This window comes from Neodiprion pinetum, chromosome 3, assembly GCF_021155775.2.
Source record: "Neodiprion pinetum isolate iyNeoPine1 chromosome 3, iyNeoPine1.2, whole genome shotgun sequence".
Classification (NCBI taxonomy): domain Eukaryota; kingdom Metazoa; phylum Arthropoda; class Insecta; order Hymenoptera; family Diprionidae; genus Neodiprion; species Neodiprion pinetum.
Genome location: NC_060234.1, coordinates 27,600,219 through 27,621,996, shown reverse-complemented (window position 1 = coordinate 27,621,996; position 21,778 = coordinate 27,600,219). Strand labels below are relative to the sequence as shown.

At 43.3% G+C, this 21,778-nt stretch overlaps 1 protein-coding gene across 18 annotated transcripts in view; it reads right to left on the bottom strand.

Moving 5' to 3' along the window:
- Window positions 1-21,778, bottom strand: part of bru3 (bruno 3) — a 537,074-nt gene that overhangs the window by 9,521 nt on the left and 505,775 nt on the right. For 15 of the 18 annotated variants that reach the window (XM_069134114.1, XM_069134117.1, XM_046615173.2 and 12 more), the window contains 6 exons: window positions 20,576-20,655; window positions 9,870-10,013; window positions 9,408-9,540; window positions 7,830-7,985; window positions 7,216-7,320; window positions 4,373-4,450 (listed from right to left, as the gene is read on the bottom strand). In XM_069134114.1, coding sequence (XP_068990215.1) covers window positions 4,373-4,450; window positions 7,216-7,320; window positions 7,830-7,985; window positions 9,408-9,540; window positions 9,870-10,013; window positions 20,576-20,655 — 696 coding nt within the window. The remainder of the gene's footprint in view (window positions 1-4,372; window positions 4,451-7,215; window positions 7,321-7,829; window positions 7,986-9,407; window positions 9,541-9,869; window positions 10,014-20,575; window positions 20,656-21,778) is intronic. The other 3 variants (XM_069134112.1, XM_069134110.1, XM_069134109.1) reach the window with 3 other exon arrangements.

The following is a 21,778-nucleotide window of genomic DNA, read 5'->3' as shown; positions in this document are numbered from 1 at the left end:
CGGTGAAATTTTTTTAGAGCTTATATTCTACCTGACATAAATTGATGATGTGTTTTATTACCAAAGTGGTGATAATTACTTTTGTTCTCAAATCTGTGAAATGATGGATGAAACAATATGTTAAAAATGATGCGACATTGCATGATTTGATGAATGTATGGCGATTACAATCATATAATGAATACGGAGAAATTGAATTGAGGTAAAAAATTTGACAACAAACAAAGACAGAAATTATTCGTTATTCAATTGCTGATTCGATGACTTTTTATTCCGGTTAACGTTGAGTATTTATACTTCCAAATACACAAACACACAACACCAGGATTCACAGTACAACAATGGGAGATTTATTGAATGGAAAATGGGCTGGATGAGATGAGTCATAGCACGTTGATTGATTTTTGAGCAATTTTCAAGTTGGCTGACCAACTTTCAATTTGAAACAAAAACAAGAGCGAAAAGGGGAGAAAGAGAAACAAAAAGACCGCAACGCGTTCAATCGACTTTCGGCGAATTTCCCAGCACAGAATTACCACGAGCTTAAACCGGGCATGAAATAAAGTGAAATTTTACGCTGTCGGAAAAATACGATAGGTAGAATTCATCATATATGGTTCGTATAAGAAATTTTAGAGTGTGGGGGGGGGGGGGGGGGGGGGAGGGAGAGGAGAGAGCGGACAACGCGTCATGAACACGTTTTCGAATTCAGTTGTACAATGAAGTGAAGAACAGGACTCAGAATTAATGAAAAGCATGAAGGAAGGATTCAGTTAAATTCACTAAACTTTATACCATGTCCGTAATTTAGCAGCGATTATGAGTCGGAAAGTTGTACTTCGGTCTAGCTCTTCAACTAATAGAGACATTCAAGTATAATGGGATGGGGGCAATGGGAATCTAATTACTAAGCACGCGAGCTGCGCCTTCCGTCGTTATTTTCATATAAAACACTCCGCCCATTCGGAAATCATTTCAAATTTTTTTTCGCTGAAATAACGCTGTACAGATCGAAAACAGACACATCAGTACGCGGTGAAGATTTATGTAACTTAGACGTGTCTACGATCTGAAATTTTCTGTAACCTGTTTTCACCACTGACTATGCCAAACTTCTATTTTTGATCTAGAAAGTTTTTTCATCATATTTCTGCTATTTTCTACGTATCAACAAACAACTGCCTGAGAATTTCTCGACCATATGTTGTATAAAGAGGCAAAAATCCGATGTTGCGACCTTTTAGTTTTCTGATCTTTCTATAGTTTAACCCCCATTCTGTTTTTTTTTCTTCACATATTGATATTTTTTCAATAGCCCGTTTAGCTAAAAAGTAGAGCAGAACCTTGTCCCCTAATAATTTAGCAAACAAAGTTATCACGTGGGAGCCAAATTAGCGGGTGAAGGTACGAAGGGATGGCGATCCTGCAGACCGTGGGGAGGTTGTAAGGGTGTGTAGAGTGGGACCCGAGGGGAGCAAAGCCTGCAGAGTAACGAAAAATGAGTCATAAATTTTCGCCTCCAGCGGCATTACAATTGTTAATTCTAAAATTAGTTTCAGGAATAAAGAAGCGAGATTTGGATCGTTCTCTCGGGAAGGATTATACAATTGCAGCACAACAAAACAGGAGTAAAAAAAGAAACATTTTCAAGCCCAAAAAAGTAGGGGGAGAATGAAAAAAAGTTTTAAAAAGCTTGTTCAAACCGCCGTTGATATATGAACTAATAGAATCAGCAAACTCGTAACTTTCGTAACTTTTTTCCACTAACAATAAACTGATTCCCTAGCGTGCCAAGTATTGCGATAGTCATATAGGAGTATGAATTTATTCAGAACGAAGTTTCAGTTTACCTGTAACAACGCGTTAATATCAGTATCTCGCTGCTATTTACGCTTTGAGCATTTAATACGCTTTCGAATAAACGTTTCGCGATATTGCGATCGAGCGTGTTCGATCACTTTGTAATTGCCGAAGTATGTCCGTGTTAATTTTAGAGTGGAACCCCGATATCGACGAATTGTGCCTTTGACGCGTATGTACCAGAGTGTAGCCAAAGTGTCTCGCATGAAATGCCGGGAGCTTTCTACTCGGCGTGCTTTCATATGCGAGCGACACATTACAGCCCGATTGGACAAGTGTTATACGGGTATATAGAGTGAGAAGACGCATTTTTACCCGTAATCGAAGTGCCAAAAAATCCGGTTCGCAGTTTGCGAAGCGATTGCGGATCCGCGGTGTTCAAGTATTGATGGAAAATTTAGTGGTTTCCTAACACCGAAACGTACATCGTTTCAACACCGACACAGCAGATACGACATCAATTGCACGACTTGCAACAAATATACACAGCGGCCGTCGGATGGATTTTTCTACAATATAATATACAATACCCATGTATTATATGTACATACAGAGATGTTCGCTGTCCGCATGGTTGCGCGGTATATAACGCGAAACGGCCATAAACTTGACGAATATAAAGTGGAAATGAACGTAAAGAATTGAACAGTGATGAAGGTAGGTGCAGACACCGATATAGGTACAAAGGAAACACCAAACAACGTCAGACATTGATGTGATACTTTTAAAGCAACAAAGAGTTCGATGTGCACAGCATCATGCAAGATGATACTGCGAAGATTGCGTCGTTTCAGGCTCGTTGCCGCTGATCTCGGACTCGGAGGACAACAACACTGACTGATAGTGCAATGCCTGCATTAGCGCAGTCGAATAACATTGGACAACATTGCGATAAAGAAACGTCAACCCTGTCGTTTTACTGACCTACATATCCAAGAATCCATTTATTCGCAACATTGCGATAACGTGACAAAGACAATTAGGTGTATTTGAGATTCTGCTGAAAACAGAACACTTCTCAACACCGTGCAGCCGATTGATTTCGCCTGACATATTCGTCATCTTTTCGCTTCTACAGCATGCGTGACTGTCATCGAAGATCGATGATCAATAACCGAAAGCTAGTTTCAAGAGCATGTTAACCTTGTGGCAAAGTTAGCGAAAAACGACATCAATCCAACTGAATCTCTATAATGCATTGACGGTATTTACCCAACTTGAAAACGATATATTTTACCGTTCCCTGATCGCATCTCGAGCCAAATGCATACTGCAATTGCACGGAAATTGATTAGTATGGAAATACTGCAAATGATTGTGCAGATTCTCTCTCGGTCCGACGTGAAGCAAATTAATGAAACAAACTGTTGTAACAACAGAACCTGGTCCGGGGTGCAGTGTTCGGGGTATGTGGGTGGCTTGGGGTGCTCAGGACAAGCGAATCCGAAGAATGGACCGTGGCAGGAAAACAGAGAGAGACCAATGGCACGCGTGTATGTGTGGGTGGGTGTGATGGTACAAGGGAGAGAAAACGGGAGAGAGAGAGAGAGAGAGAGCGAGAGAGAGGGAGGTGGGTTGGGGGGTGAATTTCTGTCGCGGTAAACTTTCTATTATCCGACGATGTAACGCGGGCCGCCGTAGGGCGTAGCAGGAAAGTAATTAAAACTTTCGTTTTATTTGCATTACCTCATTGTAAGGCATCGTATATTCTAATAATGGCGAGTTGTTAATTGCAATTAGGCGCTCGTTCGAGGAGAGCATGAGAGAGGCAGCGGGAGATGAGGTACAGTGAGACAAGAGAGAGTAGACTCGATATATACACTCTGTCATTCTGTTCGTTCGTTTCTTCGTTGGTTGTCTTTTCGATTGGCCTTTGGCAGTTTTAATTAAGCGGTGTTTTGCGAGAACCCCCTTCAATTCATTACCCAATTTTAAATAGCCGAAGGCACGCAGTTTCAGGACTTTCGAACGCTCTCTATATATACCTATCTCTTTTTCGACCTCCGTTCAACCATTCGGAAAAGCGAAACCCGCCCGAGGAATGTACATACATACTTATATATACGTACGTATATACATATGCACGAGTATGTATGTAAAAAGGTATAAAAACAATTTACGAGTGTCTTCGAAGGTCTCCGGTTTGCGTGGACTCTTTAGCACAGCCTTCGTTATAGTGACCAACGAAAGATATAATACAATTTTCGGAAGAGTGAAAAGTTAATCTCGCAGACTTTTGTGGAATAACGATTCGAAGGGGGAAATTCGATGAACAAGATGTTATTCGGAAACAAGAATGTCGAGAAGTTAGCAAAATGTAATTCAAATCGTCAAGGGAATTTTAAATTAATTAGGGGGTAAATTCAGCGTTTCATAATTATTTGAGGATATTGGGAAAGGATGAAAAAAATGAAGAAATCAAGCGGGTGAAAATTAGGAGTATTTACGACTAAGTATGAGTTTAATAAAAATTTTAAGATTTATTTACGTTCGAAGAACGCTTGCCACTTACCTTCTCTCTGCGTTGGAGGTACCGCGGTCATCGGCTGCGGAATCGCTTGTGGAAACTGTCCATAGACGGCTGGGTAAGCTGCGACAGTAATACAGATAACGAATAACAAATAGTTTTTGCATATGGGTGTATTTTTTCGTTTGATTGTTTTTTTGTTTTTCTTTTTTCTATCCTGTGTCATTTTTCAACCACGAGTAGGTGAACAACGCGCAGATACGAAATTTTTCCACGTTCTGTTTCATCTTTCAATATTTTTCATCGTCGCGCGCTTACGATGCGAGCGTTGCTTAAAAAAAAGCTTCGGGTTCGCGAATAAAGACGTTTCGCGAAACCTCCGGTTAATATTGACACAACGACCAATCTGCGAGTAATTAAACAAGCGCCGATAATCCCATTGATCACGCGGGAAAGGGAAAAAATTCTGTTCTCACTGACACGTAATTTCTATCAACGAATTCTATTACCGCAGTGAATAAAATGTATATTTAACCAAGTTTCAATCGATAGCAACTTGGTGCCATCGCTAATTTCCCCAGAGAATATCAGCTTTTCTTTCAACAGCTCGCGGCCCTAGTGAACAATGAAAATTTTAATTGCTGTTTATAATATCGCCATAAAATTTTTATTAAATTCACGAAATAACGGCGAACCCGGCTGTAAATCAGCCGTGTATATGTTTGATGGGTACGTGAATTGAATGCCGAACCTACAGGTACTGTGTTTCTCTGTGAAACGAAGCCATGGGAGTATCGCTTCCAGCAACATTTCGCGGGCCCTCATATCGCAGTTTAGCCCGATTTATTATTTCAGAGATATAATACGTTTTCAATACCAGTGGCAATTCGAGATTTTAATTACTCGAGCTGGTAGTTATTGAACTCGGGCATAGTTATTAATCTCCCTTTTTGCCCCGCGCAGTGTTCCTGGATTTTGAAAATAACAATATCTCTGTCTAGTATGTAAAACGCAGAAAAGAAAATTTCTCACGGGTGTATTATACGTACAATGTGTATATACTACAGAATATTGCATTCTGGAATTATACAACACTATTAATTATGTGGTGGTAAATATTTAAAATACGGATGATTGATATCTGTTTGCTTTAGGGTTTTGGGTCTGAAAGGTATACATACGCGAGGAGAATTTCACTTCGGAATTAATTATTTCAGTGTAAACATGAATTTAATATATTCCTATTGATGGCGAGCTTCCACGCACTGCGACAGATCGCTATGATGTAAATATATGTGAATGCTAGTTTTATTTGGTACAGAAGTCGATTGGTGAAAATTCATCGTAGGTGCAATTCTTGGTTTTGGTCGTTATCTTGTCGGTTGGAAAAAATAGCTGACGAACGATTATTACACACGCGCCAATATTTCCGCGAACAAATATCACTGCAAAGCAAAGATTTGAAGATACGACGTAGGTTAACGGGAATAAACTTGTGTTTTCATAATAGCATCCAACACTCAATCACATTACAGCATTACAGAAAAGCTTTACGCCATGTAATAATGTGATAATGTAACAAACACGTAACGTTTATATGTGTACAATATTTATATGGCTCGTGCTATTCTCGTATCATGCATAAACAATTAACGTTGTCTTGTATATCAAGTTGAGTGCAATACAAACGGAATATTCAAAGCGAGGTGACACGAAGCAAACCGTTCGATCGTGGCAAAATGTGAAATCGACAAATTATATTTCTCAATACTCCCACCGAAATCGATACAAGATTGCGTAAGTTTTATTTTCAAAGCGGTTTTGACAAATTTCGAGGAATTATATTTGTTCTCACGTTTAGTATTTAAAAATATAAAAATTACTTAACGTCGATTAGAACCGTGAACCACACGCTGAGCATATCCAAAATTGGATAGAAATATGTCGCGGAATACCTGATTTATAAAAGACACGATCTTCCTAGCCGTTTGTGGAGTAGCTGCGGCTGACCAAACATTGGTCGAACTACTGTCACTGCGAATCTCAATATCCGAGGCACGACGCAGTGGTGAAAGCATTGTTTGCTCAGCATCAGCCAGCCGTACGGAAGGAAAAGTACAATTTCTGTGTATACTAAATATGGAAACTGGGGATGGCATGAAGTTTAACAAGATAGCGATGCGGGTTCACACCAGACTTGCGCCATTTGCACTGTTCCACGCATGTTTGCAGTATCTTCTTCGCTTCATGCCAGTCACTGAACGTTTTCAGTAAAACTAAGAAGATTTAGAACAAACGCCGAGTTGAAAACGTAACACGATATTCTTTCTTTTCCTAATGATCATCGAAGATATGCAAATGTGGTTCTGAAATAACAAATACGCGGTCGACGGAAAAGTTTTCTTTATTTTTTCACGCTGATAAAGACCACGATATTCAATTCAGAAACATATAATTCTCGATGTAAATATATGAAATGTTTATTCATGTTTCGATCTACGATACAGAAACTTATGGATCATTGATATACGTATTTTTCAAAAAAATTAAATTTTTTTATTATTTGCTTCAACTGAATCCTCAGATTCCGAGTCATAAGCTGCAATCGATGCTATTACGATATCTTTGAACCAGCATAGAATTTGCAATTATTAATACACCCTGAGACCTATATGTTCCTGTATAATGCATGAACCTACTGACGCAGTAACGAACGGTACCGTTTGACCTACAACTGCAGAAACTTGGCGAGAAAAAAGAAAAGAAGTGGAATCGACCGAGGCTGAGTGCCGACTCAGCTCGACCCTCAAGCCCCCGAAAAAAGATGAAAGCAAAAATGTAAAAGAAGGCGGAAATGAAAAAGATGAAAGAAGCATATGCGGACTCACCGACTCCGGCGTAGGGCTGCATGGTCGGATATGCGGCAGCGTGCGCCTGCAGCGCCGCGTCCCCGTTGGGCAGTCCCTGGGCTGGAATGGACAAATGAAGGGCATCTACACTTCAGTAAGCTCAGCTCTTATCAGGGGTGGTTCTATGCTAAGGGCCCCGCTGCACCCCTTGGCGCTAGCTCCGTTCACATATCGGTTATTCAGATTATTATCTACCCTCGCTATGATCATACCCCGGAAAACATCCAGAGCTCCAGATCGGAGCGTGTATAACCAAAACTGATCGATTGTCGCGACTACGCACCGCGTTCCTTCGGCAGGGAAAAACAGATTATTATATAGAGGTTACGTGACAAGAACATTTTCAGTGATGGGACGAAATGCGAGTCGTGAGAAAGTCGATCAACTTTTGTTATAAATGGGTAGGTATCAAAGCTTCTTTTTTTTTCACGTTACGTAATTTGCGTCCAAGTTTCAAACTCTTACGCGAGACGCGATTTCACTCCGCAAGCCGGGTATAAAAGGCATCCCTCTTTATTTGTGCATAAAAATTTCAGCCACGGTTGGTCAAGAGGCGCGCAGGGGCGGTGAGATGCGCCGGAGTTGATACTCACGTCCCGCGTATGTCTGGGGTATCCCGTTGGTGTAGACTCCTGGGTCCGAGCCAGCGGGTTGGCCGTTCGGCGTCTGCGCTGCCATGTTGAAGTTCGGCATCGTGGGTGAAGGTAGCGAAGGTATCGCCCCGTTAACCGGTTGCCCCGCACCTGCACCTGCGACAAATATCCGTCAGGTATGTTCAACTTGGCCGCAATCGGACGATCTGGCGAGAAGTGGATCGCAGGGGAATGATCTTGACCTTCGGAATGATTTTCGCAAGCAGGGTAACAGGTGTAAGGTTTCTTCACCGCCAGATTGGTCAAAATAGATCATCTTCACTCCATCGGTTGATTTGATCAATTGCAACGGTAGAACACGAGGAGGTTTCCAATGTACGATGAATTTCAGAAAGTAAAACGTGGTGGTTTTGTCAGAGAACAGGAAAGGAAAAAAGCGTCGAGACAGTCGGACGCTTAAGAGTTAAGTTTCCGAGGGTGTATATCTGGGTTATCCGAAGACTCTCAGGAGTCGATAATAAAGTTAAACTTGTGAGAGTTTAAAATGGTGCTTGAGTGCTTGAAGTCACAGGGAATACCAGCGGCATTCCATCGAGGCATGAAACCACGGTATATAGCTAGTAATCTAAGAGTGGAGTAAAATATTATTTCCCTATCAAACGGCATTACCTTCCAGTCGATGAACCACCCCGTTCGCGATTTATAGGTATAGCTGTAGTCGAAAGCACGGCAGGCGAACCAGTTCTATCATTTATTTTACTTGTATCGGTCTCTCGCGAATGTCCTTCGAACGTAAACTTTGCGACTTTGATAATATAATATCGTTTACGAGCGAAGTTGGGTGGCTGTCCTCTTTTCGTTTCTCGTTTTGCCCCGGTGAAAATCGTCACGCCGTTATTACCGCTGAATCCGATTACTTCGAGGGGTTATTTATAATAAATAAACGCGAAAAGCGTGCAATAACAAACGTTATGCAAATTCGAAACCCGTTTCAATTTAAGCCTCTTCCTCATTATTTACCCTGCGGACGGATGCGAACCGATTTGCAACATCCGCGAGAGCGTAATCGTTCGATCATGTAAGCTCCCCTGCCTTCATAAACAAATTAACGAGCAATTGTCTGTAACGTCGATATAGCTCTATAGAAAATATGGCCGCTAACAATCAACGTTATATTGCGCCGCTACGTCGAGGGTTTAATTAAATTGCGATTACTATGTGCCAACATTAGCCATCCTTTTCGTCCCAACCGGAAAGCTGCATATAAACGTTATTACATCACCGAAATCGCTACTGAAAAGGTCAGCCATTCGTCCCTCATTGCGGACTATTCGCGGTGCTTTACCGGCAGCGTATTACCCAACCAGTCGCGACATAACAATTTCATTAATTCAGGCTACGATTTCTGTTCAACGTTCGTTCGGAGCTGCTCGTTTCTCGTTAAAAGACACATAATTAATTAAACCTCGGCGCGCTGCAGCGCAGCGATGATGAACCTTGCCGCACGCCCTTTATTTCCCTCGAATCTTTCTCTTCGTCCCCAATAGGTATATATACATATTTATGGGAAGAAATTACCTGAAGTTGGCGGTACTACGGAGTTGGGCATGCCGTTCAGTGTGTGAGGCAGTTGACCAGCAGCGAGGGCGGCCATTGCCGGGTTGATATAAGTACCCTGTGCGGTGGCTGCTGCCATAAGAACTGCCTGCTGCTGTAAGAATCCAAAAACACTACGTTACTTGTCATTTTTACAGGATATCTTGAGGAAATCCGCACTTGGGATCATCTTATTCACATTCTATTCGCCGATTTTTGATCAGCCAAGCTCCTGAATCTTTGAAAAAAATATTTGAAGATCTTTAAAATTCAACACAAAATCGTTAACAAGCCTTGATTTTCGAATTTTCGCCCATTTGGGATAAATGCGGTTAGATGAGAACAAAATGATGCCCGAAGTCAGCTGTGCAATGTCGTGAAGATGATGTACGAACGTGATCGGGAGGAGAATGAAATGTGCTTGGAGACGTGAAGCAAACTCACCTGAGCATACGCGCCATAGGCGCCAAACTGGTTGAAGACGAACGGGTTGAGGAGGCTCATGTTTCCAGCCATTTGCTGCATGCGTCTCAATTGTCTCTCTTTCTCTGTGTCGGCGTACTTTACCACTAAGCTGGATGACGCACCCTGCAACACGTCTCGTTAATATCTTCGTATACACGGACCACGGGATTAGCGAGGGCAGGTTTATGGGGCTGGGAAGAGGCCGGGCGGCGCGACGAGGTGCGGGGGTGGGGTTAAATAATCAGGCAGCTACACCGCTGTAGAAGTGCCCGCAGGTGGTACGTATATACGCGCGGTAGACGCGACGTTGGGCCATAGACGAGAGGTTATATGGTTTAATATAGTACACGAGACTCCGCACAGTCGAAGATCATAATGGAATATGGAGGCCAAGACGCGACGCGTTACATCCGACCTGTCTAAGGTAAACTACCTTGTCGCTTAACATTTACCTCGTACCTTCGAGCGCAGGGGCTATGCGGTCCTAGACAACCCCCGTAAATTTTGTGGTACCTACGTCTATGCTGACATCGGACGGTAAATAATTATATGTAAAGAGGACAACCGTTTACACCGTGTGAGGACGACGCAGCAAGCTAGGTTTTTATTTGGTCCACGTGAAACGTGTTCTCATTCAAAGATTGGAAATATATCTCGAACACTATCACGGATGCGACATTTGGGACTGAAATTACACGTGCAATTCGTTATACTACTTGTAATTACTGACGAAGACCAGGATACAAGGACTCTGTCATTCCGGTAACATATCATTTTCCAATTGCCGTTTGCGATTTCGGATGGAGTAGGTATTGACCGCAGTGAGCGATATACTTGTTTGTTGTTTCATCACTCAACTCTGTTCGAAGAAGGTACAATATCATCCGCAATACGTGGAGAAAACTGATTCCGTACTTATACCGATCGACATAAGGGAGTGAATATTTACTTAGGAGAGTATTTTTGCACCCTTTTATATCTGTGGAGTACAGCGTGCAGGGTGGGATCGGGAAACGTGGGGTTAAAGGAGGCTGACGTGAGTATAAAAATCCGGTCGTAAGACGGTTTATGCCCAGAATTTCAAGTGATATAAAGTGGACGTGACGATGTCTGGTGAATGAGAAAGAGAGGGAGAGAGAAAGACAGCGTTAGTTTTACGCGAATCACGTGACTGCTCTGGTGTACTGGAGACAGGACGAGAACCATCTTCTCTGATATAGTAATGCTATAGCCGTTATGAACTCAGGCACGCCCGGCATTTGCATTGATGATACGAATATAATATATCGCTAACGTTTCGCGCGTCCCGCACAAGCCAGTCTCCAGTCACGCATTTCTCTTACAGCACAACAGAACCCACGCTACTGACCACCTGTTGCCTGCTTTTCCATTTATATTTTAGTCCTTCTGGGACATGCTCTCGCACTCTCGCGGTAAATTGATAATTCTCAGACGATCTCTATCAGCATCTACTCACCAAACAAGTTACGAACGTGTTTTCAGATCTTATGGGATGATGAAACAGTTTTGCGCCACGTGTAAACTTTGCGGTACCTTATAGGTACTGCAAATTTAGTAAATTGGTGTCACAGAGAAGAGAAGAAAGATACTTTCGAAAGTTCACTTATGTCGGCGGTCTAGTTTATACAATTTCTTCGTCGATTCAACTTCGAATGAGAAATTCGCAAAGTCTTGTGATTATTTTAGTTTGAATGGTGTATTGACTTGCTTAAAATGGATTCTTCGTGGTAAAGTAACTTGTAACCATGTTCCTACGAACAGTAGATTGATCATCAACTGTGGTAATTCAATCCTCCAAACGCACTCCCTTTCCATTTACCATTCATGTGGATACATATGTGAATTAAAAAATTGCATTAAGAAAATGACGAATGCGTTACCAAATTTTCCGTTAAATATGCAATAAATTTTTTTGCTCCGTGTATAGATAAAGGGAAAGAATTGTTGTGTATGGGTAGAAATTGAACAACGTAAAACTTTGCCGCAGAAATGAATTCTGATATGAGATATTACTGATAAAAAATTTGTCCGGTCTTGACGTACGACCAGTAATGGACGACTTGTAAACCGGGTACAATAATTAGTTTAGAATATGTTTTCCCGCGTAAGTAGTTAGTGGCTCTCTTTATAATGATCAAATCATAATACACGCCGCGGGTACTGACGTGTACGGTACTACGTTATTATACCATTTCAGCTGAATGGCGCACGCCGAAGGTTTGAAATACGCGGGGCTGATATTTGCCGAGAACCGCCCTTCCGGGCTGTGATGGACTGTTGGAAACGACGGCATGAATAACTTACTAACGCGCTTCGTATTTTCCGACAACCTATCATTATTTTATTACTACTTTACGCTTGAAAGGAGCTATTAAACCGGCGATCAAATGAATATATACTGAATAGTTCACGTGTCGGAGCTCTGTTCGCTTCGGTTATTCGAACGGTGCAGGCAGGCAATGTTGCATAAGTAATTTAGTCTCTCGTATAGAAATGCGAAGAGAAAACTGATAGCGGTGGTGTCTGTAACATGAATCTACGTTTCGGTAGAAAGAAATGAAAGCAAAAATAAAAAATTAACAAAAAATACAGCAACGAGTGTGGCGCAAAATTTTTCGACGATTTACACCGTCAACCATCCGTGGTTGAAGAAATACTTTCTCAAGATGAAGCCGTGACCTTCGGGAAGTAATTCGGCGACTCACTCAGATCTACGACGAGTGGACTCGACCGCACATCTTTCTCGGACCGCAAAATACGTCTTAGGCATGACAGACTCGTAAAACCGAGGAAGATGAGTGCTGTCTTTTCCTCCTTTGCCTGAGGAGAAGATAAATTTGACGATTGCCCGGAAATCGTGTTGGAAGGCACGACATAAAATTACTGCGGAAGTTACCATCGAGACCACCTTATCTGGGTGAAAGCTGATGTTCCCGCAACTGAGATTGCCTCACGACTACGCACCCGTCCACGCATCTACACGTGATTTTCATAATTCCTGTCGCTCGATGTACGACGATTTCCGTTTAATGCAGGATTCCGTCTTCCTCGCTGTGCCCTTCAGCCGCAGAATCCCGATTGTTAGAATCGATGGTTCTACCGCATCCCTATAAGTGATGAAGGAGTGTCAGGCGGACGGGTAACATAATATCCTAGCTGATATTGCCTTCCTTCTTAACCCCCCGCGGTGCTGCAAGAGGAGAACCGGAGATGAAGAGACTCGAGCTTTCAGCATGGACGCCGGTCTTGCGGAGGTGTTTGATTAAAACTCATCGTTATAGTTTCGATCGGGAAATAGGTATATTATACATTATGCATACGTGAAAAAGTCTTCGTGGACCATCGTTCCCGGTACGCAGCATCGAAGGCTGTTAGTCGATTGCTTCTTGCCGTTTATATAGCGGAGAGGAGGAACCGAACAGAGTCGTGCAAACGAAATTTATCGAAGGATAAGCCACCTGAGGCTTGTGCTAATAAAACACCTCCCACTCAGTGGCCGGCTTCATAATTAATAGAACAATAATCACAGCCTCGCTTTGTGCCCCATGCACCCTAATTCCACACGCGGACCAATGGTACTGATAAGGACGAAAAGATCTCACCGATATTCACGGGGTGTACCTTTGCACCGTGGTCGTAAAAATGAACCTGAGATAACGTTTTGTCCGCGAAAGTTTAACGCCAACGAAAGTGCGTCCATATATAGTAGTGAATGCGATAGTTATCTGCTCATGGTGAAATTCGTCATGCGTGCGGATTTTTATGCCGAGTTGGTCTCCATATCCGTGCACAATAGGAGCGGCGGAGATATGCAGGCCTGTCCAATTACATATTATACAATACAACCTTACACGCATGCGTGGCGGGTTAGTATTGGTAGGCCTGTTGGCGGGGGTTATATCAGCGTCAGTGAAGCTGGAAGCCTCGTTATTGGGGGATTACAGTTCATTAGTCTCGATCCGGTGCTCCAAACGACGAGCAAAATGGGCCGGTGGGCCAAGATTATGGGTCCAAGAAAAGATGGGCGGTGGGTCGCTGAGGCTGCAGCCTATTCGCTCGGTCCTTCTTTCAATTTGCGCATGGCTGCTCAACTCGGCTCAACGGCGATACGGCTCGCAGCACCATTTTGTTTGAAATGAAAAAAGGCGAAGCGGTCCCGTTCCAACGTATGCTCTCTCTCTCTCTCTCTCTCTCTCTCTCTCTCTCTCTCTCTCTCTCTCTCTCTTCTCCTTCTCTCTCTCATTCTGCAGGACCGTCAGCACGAGCGTCCCCACGTTGACACAGCTCGATACTTCGCTTGTTTGTGGGGCGCGTTACCTGCCAGGCATCTGGGTATATGCGCTCTCCCGTGTCTCTCTTTATTTCACCCTCATGGCACCCTCCATCCACCGGTTACACCTTTTCAGGGTGCTTCGCATTTCACTTCACACATCCCAAAATTCAGGCTGGATAGTCATTTTCGGAATCAGGTACAATACGGGTCATTCCCATGACAACTGACCTGGTCGTTGATCCGCGAAATTTTGACTTTCGGAGCCTGTGTGTTTTGCCACAGTTTCACGATCAGTACACAATTGATTCGTCAACTGTTTGAAAATTTATACTCAAATTTACGTGAGTGTTTTTTTGAAATTTTTGAATTAATGAACATTCGTTAAATTGAGATAAAACCTAAAAAATTAGTGAACATTTTTTCGCGATCAAAAACTAGAAACATATCACGCATCTATAAGAGGAAGAAAGAAAAAAACAGGCTGGGACAATAAGAAATTTCAAGGGTCGGTGAGCACGTAATATTGCATAGAAAAACTGAAATGTCGTAAAGTACCTGCATTCGTGCACTATTTGACCCAACCACTCATGGTGATTGCTTCAGGCACCGATAAGCGTTTCCCGAATACTCATTTTTACGACAAGAATATCCTAGGTTTGGGGGAAAAGCGGCACTAGTAATGACTTGTTTAAAGTGTAAAAGTTTGTTACCGGCGGGTGTGCGTCGTCTCGGTGTTGGTGTATACAACTGCTGCCACCCAAAGCTCGCCGCGTTCTTCGTTGAGCGGAGGAAGTGGATGGAAGGAAATTGTCCTTCCATCAGCAGAGGCTTGGAAACTGCCTCTAACGTTTAATTAAAGACATTCCCTGAGTAATTCTCTGGCAAGTTGTAATTGCGTTGTCTTGCTTCTACAACTGTTACCCGGCTGCAGTCCCTATTACACGACCGACCCGATTCCCATGCCACGTGAATCACTTCGAATAACGCACGATTAAAAATAACCAGCACGGCATAGCGGGCTTGGTTCCACAGTTATGACGTTCGTCAGTCGAACTTTTCAAGTGGTAACAGGGAAATTCTTTCATTTAGAAATGAACATCCAATCACTGGACAAGGTCCATTTTCGCCGGTGGATAATTCTCGTATAAGTAATTCGCACCAGTGATTTGTAATTAACAACTAATTTCGTCAGTTCCACGAGCCAGGAACAGACATGTACCGAGCTGGGTGGCAATCGACGTGACACTGGGACTTGCGGGCGTTGTTGTATATCTATTGAAATTACGGTCAACCAATAAATCGGCGAGTGTGATGATGGTGCGGCTAACGGCACAGCCTCCAATCAGCACGTATAATTGCTTCGTTTTCACGTTCTCTGTACTCACTCGATGCACGGGCTCAATCTATACCGTGGTTTCGTACCGTTAATAGTTTCTAGGTACTAGGTGCTAGTTTCCATGCGATCTAAGCCTCGCCTTTGAACGCGGCTTGTTGAAATCTGCAGTCCGCAATCGGGATATATTGGCCATTTACCGAGAAAAAGACGTATCGACAAGAAATGCTGACACAACCCAGGCGATTTCCTCGAAGTTTCGTGACACTTGACGAAGTTACATTTTATTAAGTGTGAAACATACGTTATCATTTGAATCATCAGAGCTGAGCTAATTGTATACGTAGGGCGAGTTGTTCTGTCTTTGAGAGTCAAACGTGTGAAGTAATTACTGTCCGCAAGAGTTTTTTGTTGAATTATGAAGTTAGTATTCAAGTCGTAAAAGCTTAACAGACCACAAGCTTTTTTCCTCAACTCTTATAACATGGGACAGAGACAAACGGTAGGGTATTAGGAAAATTCGAGTATAGAAACGGTGCTGACATTGCTCCCAACAGGTAATACTTAACTCCTTCCATTTTTTAACTGTCTTCGTGTTTTGCATCGGCGCGGTGCGATATTGCATAAAGCGGCTTGCGGCTTGCGGTGCCGACCGCTATTCTTTGTAGCTTTACGAGGCGCCGTTAGCGGCGGATGGTTCGTTTGCCAGGCGGTTCTCCGGTCCCCTGCAAAACCGGCGCGCATTTAACTCCTCTATATGTCCGGGTCTATACACTACGCCCCCTGGTAATGGAACGCAGACCGTACCGTGCATCCTCATTTTACGACCCCAACTTTCCATGAAGATAAGTCTCCACGTGCATGCCAGCGGAGTAATCGTATGCGTGTTTCGCCAGCAGTCAACCCGCGATCGAGTGCAAAATACCCGCTCGATAAAATATCCTCCCATTTAAGATCCCCGGCGTGGAACAATAAAGTCGCTCCATTTTACTCCCCGAAGGACGAGGAAAACGTCGCTTCGCCCGTTTCCTTTCACCTGACACTCGCCTTTGTGTCATGCGACCTTCCGGCTCAGCCGGGATCAAGATGGCAGCCATCCCCTCCGACGTGACGAAGACGAAGAGGGAACGAAGGTGTTAACAAACGATGGTATCTCCGAGTGCGCGACTCGAGAGGGGAAATTATGCCGGTTATCCGTGATTCGGGATGCACGCGAATGCCCGGAAACCTTTGGGGGCAACTCGGGGCGGGACAACAGTTCGGGTATCGCGTCACCCGAATGCGTGACCCATCTCACCGGATAACTAGACGCGTCAAACGAATAGATATTCGACGAGTTGCGAGGAGAGTCGGCGGGTGACCATCGAGGCATCGAATCCTTTTTCCCGAGATTGGTCAAGCACGATGAGAAACCATCCAGCTACCCCTCGTCCTCACCCACGACGTCTCGTATCTCTAAAAGGAGTCGAATCGGGAGACTGCGGATCTCCCGACTTGTACCTACGGATATTTTATTTTTATCATCATTATTATTTTTGCCCCCGAGACGAAGAGACGGACAGCGTAATTCTACTCGAGATATTGTTCCAAGGAAGGAAGACGGGTTGTTGAAGACACGACGGACGTTCTCTACAGCTTCGAGCTAGAGGTAAAAGGATCGCTTTCGTTAATTTTTCTACAGAATTTCATCCGGCGAATGGGACTCTTTATTCCGCTTCCTTATCCCCGGTACCTAAGTAGAGAGCCTATTGATTGCCGCTCGTTTGCAGCGCGAGGCGGTCGGTCTCTCGAGGATGAATTTCACCGTGCTCTTTACACCGGCATCCTGCGTAACGACGATAAAGCAATAGCGTTTAGAGAGGGGGGGGGGGGGAGGGGGGGGGGGGGAGGGAGCAAGGAGCTTTACAGTTTTCAAGTGTTTGGAATATTTTCGCGAAATTTTAATCGTGTTTTTGTGAGTCTCGAGTGCCTTCCGGTATTCGCTCTTGGGGAAACGGCCACTCGACCGAGGCCTCTTCTTCTTATTCGCGAAGCCACCGCCATCGAACCGAGTCTCGAGTCACGGGATCACGGGAGTCGAGCTTTCGAGGACCCTCGAGATGTACTCGGAAGATCGCGGCCCTCATATCTGAGGGCACGAAACACAATGCGCGCATCCCTTCCTCTAACAGGCTTTAATCGCGACAAGGGCCTCGCTGCCTCGTCCCCTCGTATCCTCCACCCTCAGACTTTCCCTGAATCCCAAGCCATGCTCCCCGCGCTACGACGAGCTTTGCGTATAACGTTTTACCGGAGTTACGCTTGCGTTTACGGCGCTGCTGCAATGGTGTGCTTACTCAAATTATACACACACGTGATACATACCTCGCGTTTACGAAATTTATTCCTTCGGTGTACCTGCGCTGAAATGAGTTTTACGACGAAAGGTTACGCGCTCATCTTCTTCGGGCTGTCCAGCTTTTCTCTTTCGCCCAAGTGATGGATGAAAAATTTTCTCTCTCTCTCAAAATTATCACTGACATAAAACTGAATGGAACAAGGCTGCGGTCAAGCCGCTGTATTTCAAATAGACAATTTTTAATTCTACTTTGGTCATGCGCTGCTAATAGAGTGATAATAAACGCTGGCGTAATTAATTCAGCCCTGAATTTTTAGGTCGATATTGCACAATTCGAAACAGTAGATTCGAAAAAGTTTACCAAATATTGCATAAATTGATTTCATTATATCTCCGAATCAATTCCTCGCTCTCAGGTCTGCCATTTTGGATTTTACTCGCCAGGTTCCACAAAGCATCATTCGTTATGCCAATATCGTTGAAAGAACAGAATGTGAAATAATAAAAACTAGGAGACGATATTCGACACCGAAGAATTTCTGCTCAACCGTGCCCGCTGCATCAGATAAACGAAGAGGAGACGCAATTACTTCGTTACTGTATTCATAAATAATAAATCCGCAAGACTCAGCTGGAGCAAGAAGTTGCGGAGGTTTGGCTGCTGCATTTCGGATCGTCGTAACTGTTCAATATTTCGGGAAAATGACGCTGCCCGGATCGACTAGCTGTCAAGAGAGGAATCACGTCTTAACCCTTTCCTTCTCCTCGGGGGGAATTTTCCCTTCGTCGGATACAGATTTGCATAATTCCATGAAACAATTAACTGATCTACATATTATTGCAAAGGACTAGTCGCGCTGCGTCCCCTCCACAGGTTGGCTAGGTAGCCGACCATTTTGGCTGAACGCTGTTTGTGGGTTTTGAGTGGCTACACGTAATATTAGGTTACGGTTTCCCGCTTTCGTCGCTCCTATGCATGGTTGGACAATGGACCGCTCTCTCTCTATCTCTTTCTTTCTCTCTCTCTCACCCTTCTCTCACCATTCACCGAGCTTTCCACACAGGATGGGTTCATCCTGGGTGTTGGAACTTCAAACTGCCCGGAGAATTTCTATTTAAGTTTATCGAAGACTTCATTTTAATTGTTTAAGTTTTGGAAGATTTGCAGCTTAACCCCGTTCAAAGACAGCTATCCTGCATTATGTTTCTATATCGGTTGAAAGTCATGGACTTAGAATCAGTTCAATTGCCAATTCAGAAGATAAGATTAAATTTCTGAGGTACGTTATTCGACTCGGTCATCAATCCATCCAAAAACCACTACGATGCAATGTATCATTGGCAATTATTCTACCAAATTGGGGTACCTATCTTGCCCCAAAGTAGGTACGTATTGTTATAAGCAATGGGAATTATAATTCGGGGTACATTTGTTATCGCGAAGTGACATGTAACAAAGGGCACGTGAATCGCCCAGGTCTCCGAGTTCCAGGAGTGAAAAATAAAAACCCCGACGTAGAATCGGGGCACGCAATGCGGTTAAGCAGCGTGGAATGTTCCCGGAGGAACCAAAGCCTAGCTGGTTTCCCCCCTTCAGTAACGTTGACAATTCAATTATAACTACAAATTCTCAGTCTAACCCGGTCTAATCCAGGCTGGGAAAGTTCTGAGAATTCAGGCAGGAGTTTGGTCGTCGGATACAGGCGAAGACCACCCTTCGCCCCCGCAAAGTGTTATGCAGATTTGTGTTTGGCCAGTCATTACTGGGGTGTTTGCCAGGCGCGGTGAGGCGCGGTACAGTCACTGCTTATACAACTTGAGCCGAGAAACCCTGTCCAACCTGACCCTTGTTCTGTCACCGAGGACAGGGTGGGTGCAGGGTGCAGGGTGCAGGTTGTAGGGATGGTTCGCCACCGGTAACCATAACCGCTTCATTGGCCGACCTCGCTTAATAGAACCACTCGACTCGCGTCGTGTTCGCCGCCTCTATTCATTCTGTGTGGGTATAGAACCCGCTGTCCGCGATACAACGTTCCAGGGAAAATTTACTCCGGGGTGTTCATCCCTTGTATTTTAGTATTTATCCAGGAAGTTTGCGATCTTTGAGGGGAAAACGAACGGTGCGTTGTGATTGGTACAATCTCTAAAGAAGATCTCGTTATTGTTCTCTGTGCTGTGCGGATTCCCGGAGAAGCGTTAGATGTTTGATAGCGAATCAACCCTTCCTGGATTATCTATTATCGCGGCCCAATAACACTTGATGGATCGTTACGCAGGGCTAATCCATAATATTTTCATTTTATTACACCCCCCGAAACTGGAGGAGATCCGGAGTATCGACAGGATTTCATGGATTTTTACCTTTGGTTCAGCCTGGGTGAATATCGCGCACATACCGGGAATAGAATTCGTACGTTGATATAATTGACAAGAGATCAAGTGGCCATTCGACGATCCGCACGTCAGCTCGAATAGTTGTTTTATCCAAAATCGATACGCGGGGATTACAAAATTAGCGATGTGCCGTGTGCGACACGGAATTTTGTTTCTAGTTAATGGAATTCCATATTTTTCTAATGATCTATCAGTGTTTCGCAAAAAACATTTATTCCCGATTTGCGGTTCACCCAACCTTATCCGTGTATCAGGTCGAAGATGGTTGTGGTGTAAGACGTACTAATTTTATGAAAGGCTATAAATTCATAGCTCACATTACTTACCGGCATAGTTTGGCTACCGTGTAGAGTGTTGATCGCCGCTTGTGCTTCTTGATGCGACGAAAATTTGATAAATGCACAGCCTGAAACAGAGAAAAACAAACAACGGTTATAAAAATTATTTCGCAAAAAATACAGGCGATGAAAATAATTGCACCGCGAGTCCGACGATGAAGAAAAGAAGTACAGTTTGGAAAAAGAAAACAACAAGCTTCCTCAACTTTGTCCCCGTTTATCTGGTTGAAATATTTGCGAATAATATAAGAATCGGGAAACAATATTAAAACGCGATTTTGACTCTATATATTTGAGCCTAAACAACATTTACCTGACTCTTGGTTGTTGGTAGATCCATTTCAACACGTAACTTGAAGCTGTTACACTAGTTCTGTTGATTTCATTGGACAGATGCCTGGAACCACTCCTAATAACTGCTCATCTTACTTATCCTGCGAGAAAGTACTTTAGAGGCGTCACATGGAGTAATTTTCCAGTTTAACATAACATTTTTTAGATTCACAATGTAGCATATTATTCGATCGCGGCAGTCAATTAGTAGCTCTTATGATTTTCTAAATTTGACTAATCTCTATCCACCAAACAGATTTATCAAACCCTATGGAACAATTTAATTGAATCAACTAGAGGGTGCTTTAATATTTTGATAATATCATGAAAAAGGTATTATTTCATCAAATTTGTTACATTAAAATCGAGATTTAGTATTCATAATTACATTTCATTCGACGAATTTTTTTTTCCAATTTTAAACAATTATTTGTTCAATTGCAAGCCTAGAACGGTAATGGGGGTCGAAAAAATGCTCCACACTTATTTAAATTTACCACCGAAAAGGAACAGCCTACTTTTTCGTGTTTCGCTTACTAGTTTTTGATCATTTTTTTCAAACTTACGCAGAAAACGAAGAAAAAAGGAGTCCCTATAGGACCCTCAACAATACCTTTCACCCGAGAGATGGAATTTAAAACATTGGGTTGTTTTTTCACCTCCCGTTACCGGAATAGCTTAAAACAATAACATTACCGTTCTAGGTTTAATTTTGCTATCCGTAACAAAATATTGTGTTCCAACAAGAAAATTTTCAACCAAACGCGTCTTCGAATTGATTTTTTGAAAAAAACGAAAACAAAAATTTACCGCTGAGCGTACAAGCACCGCGCGTTACGGGTATAATAACGTGGGCCG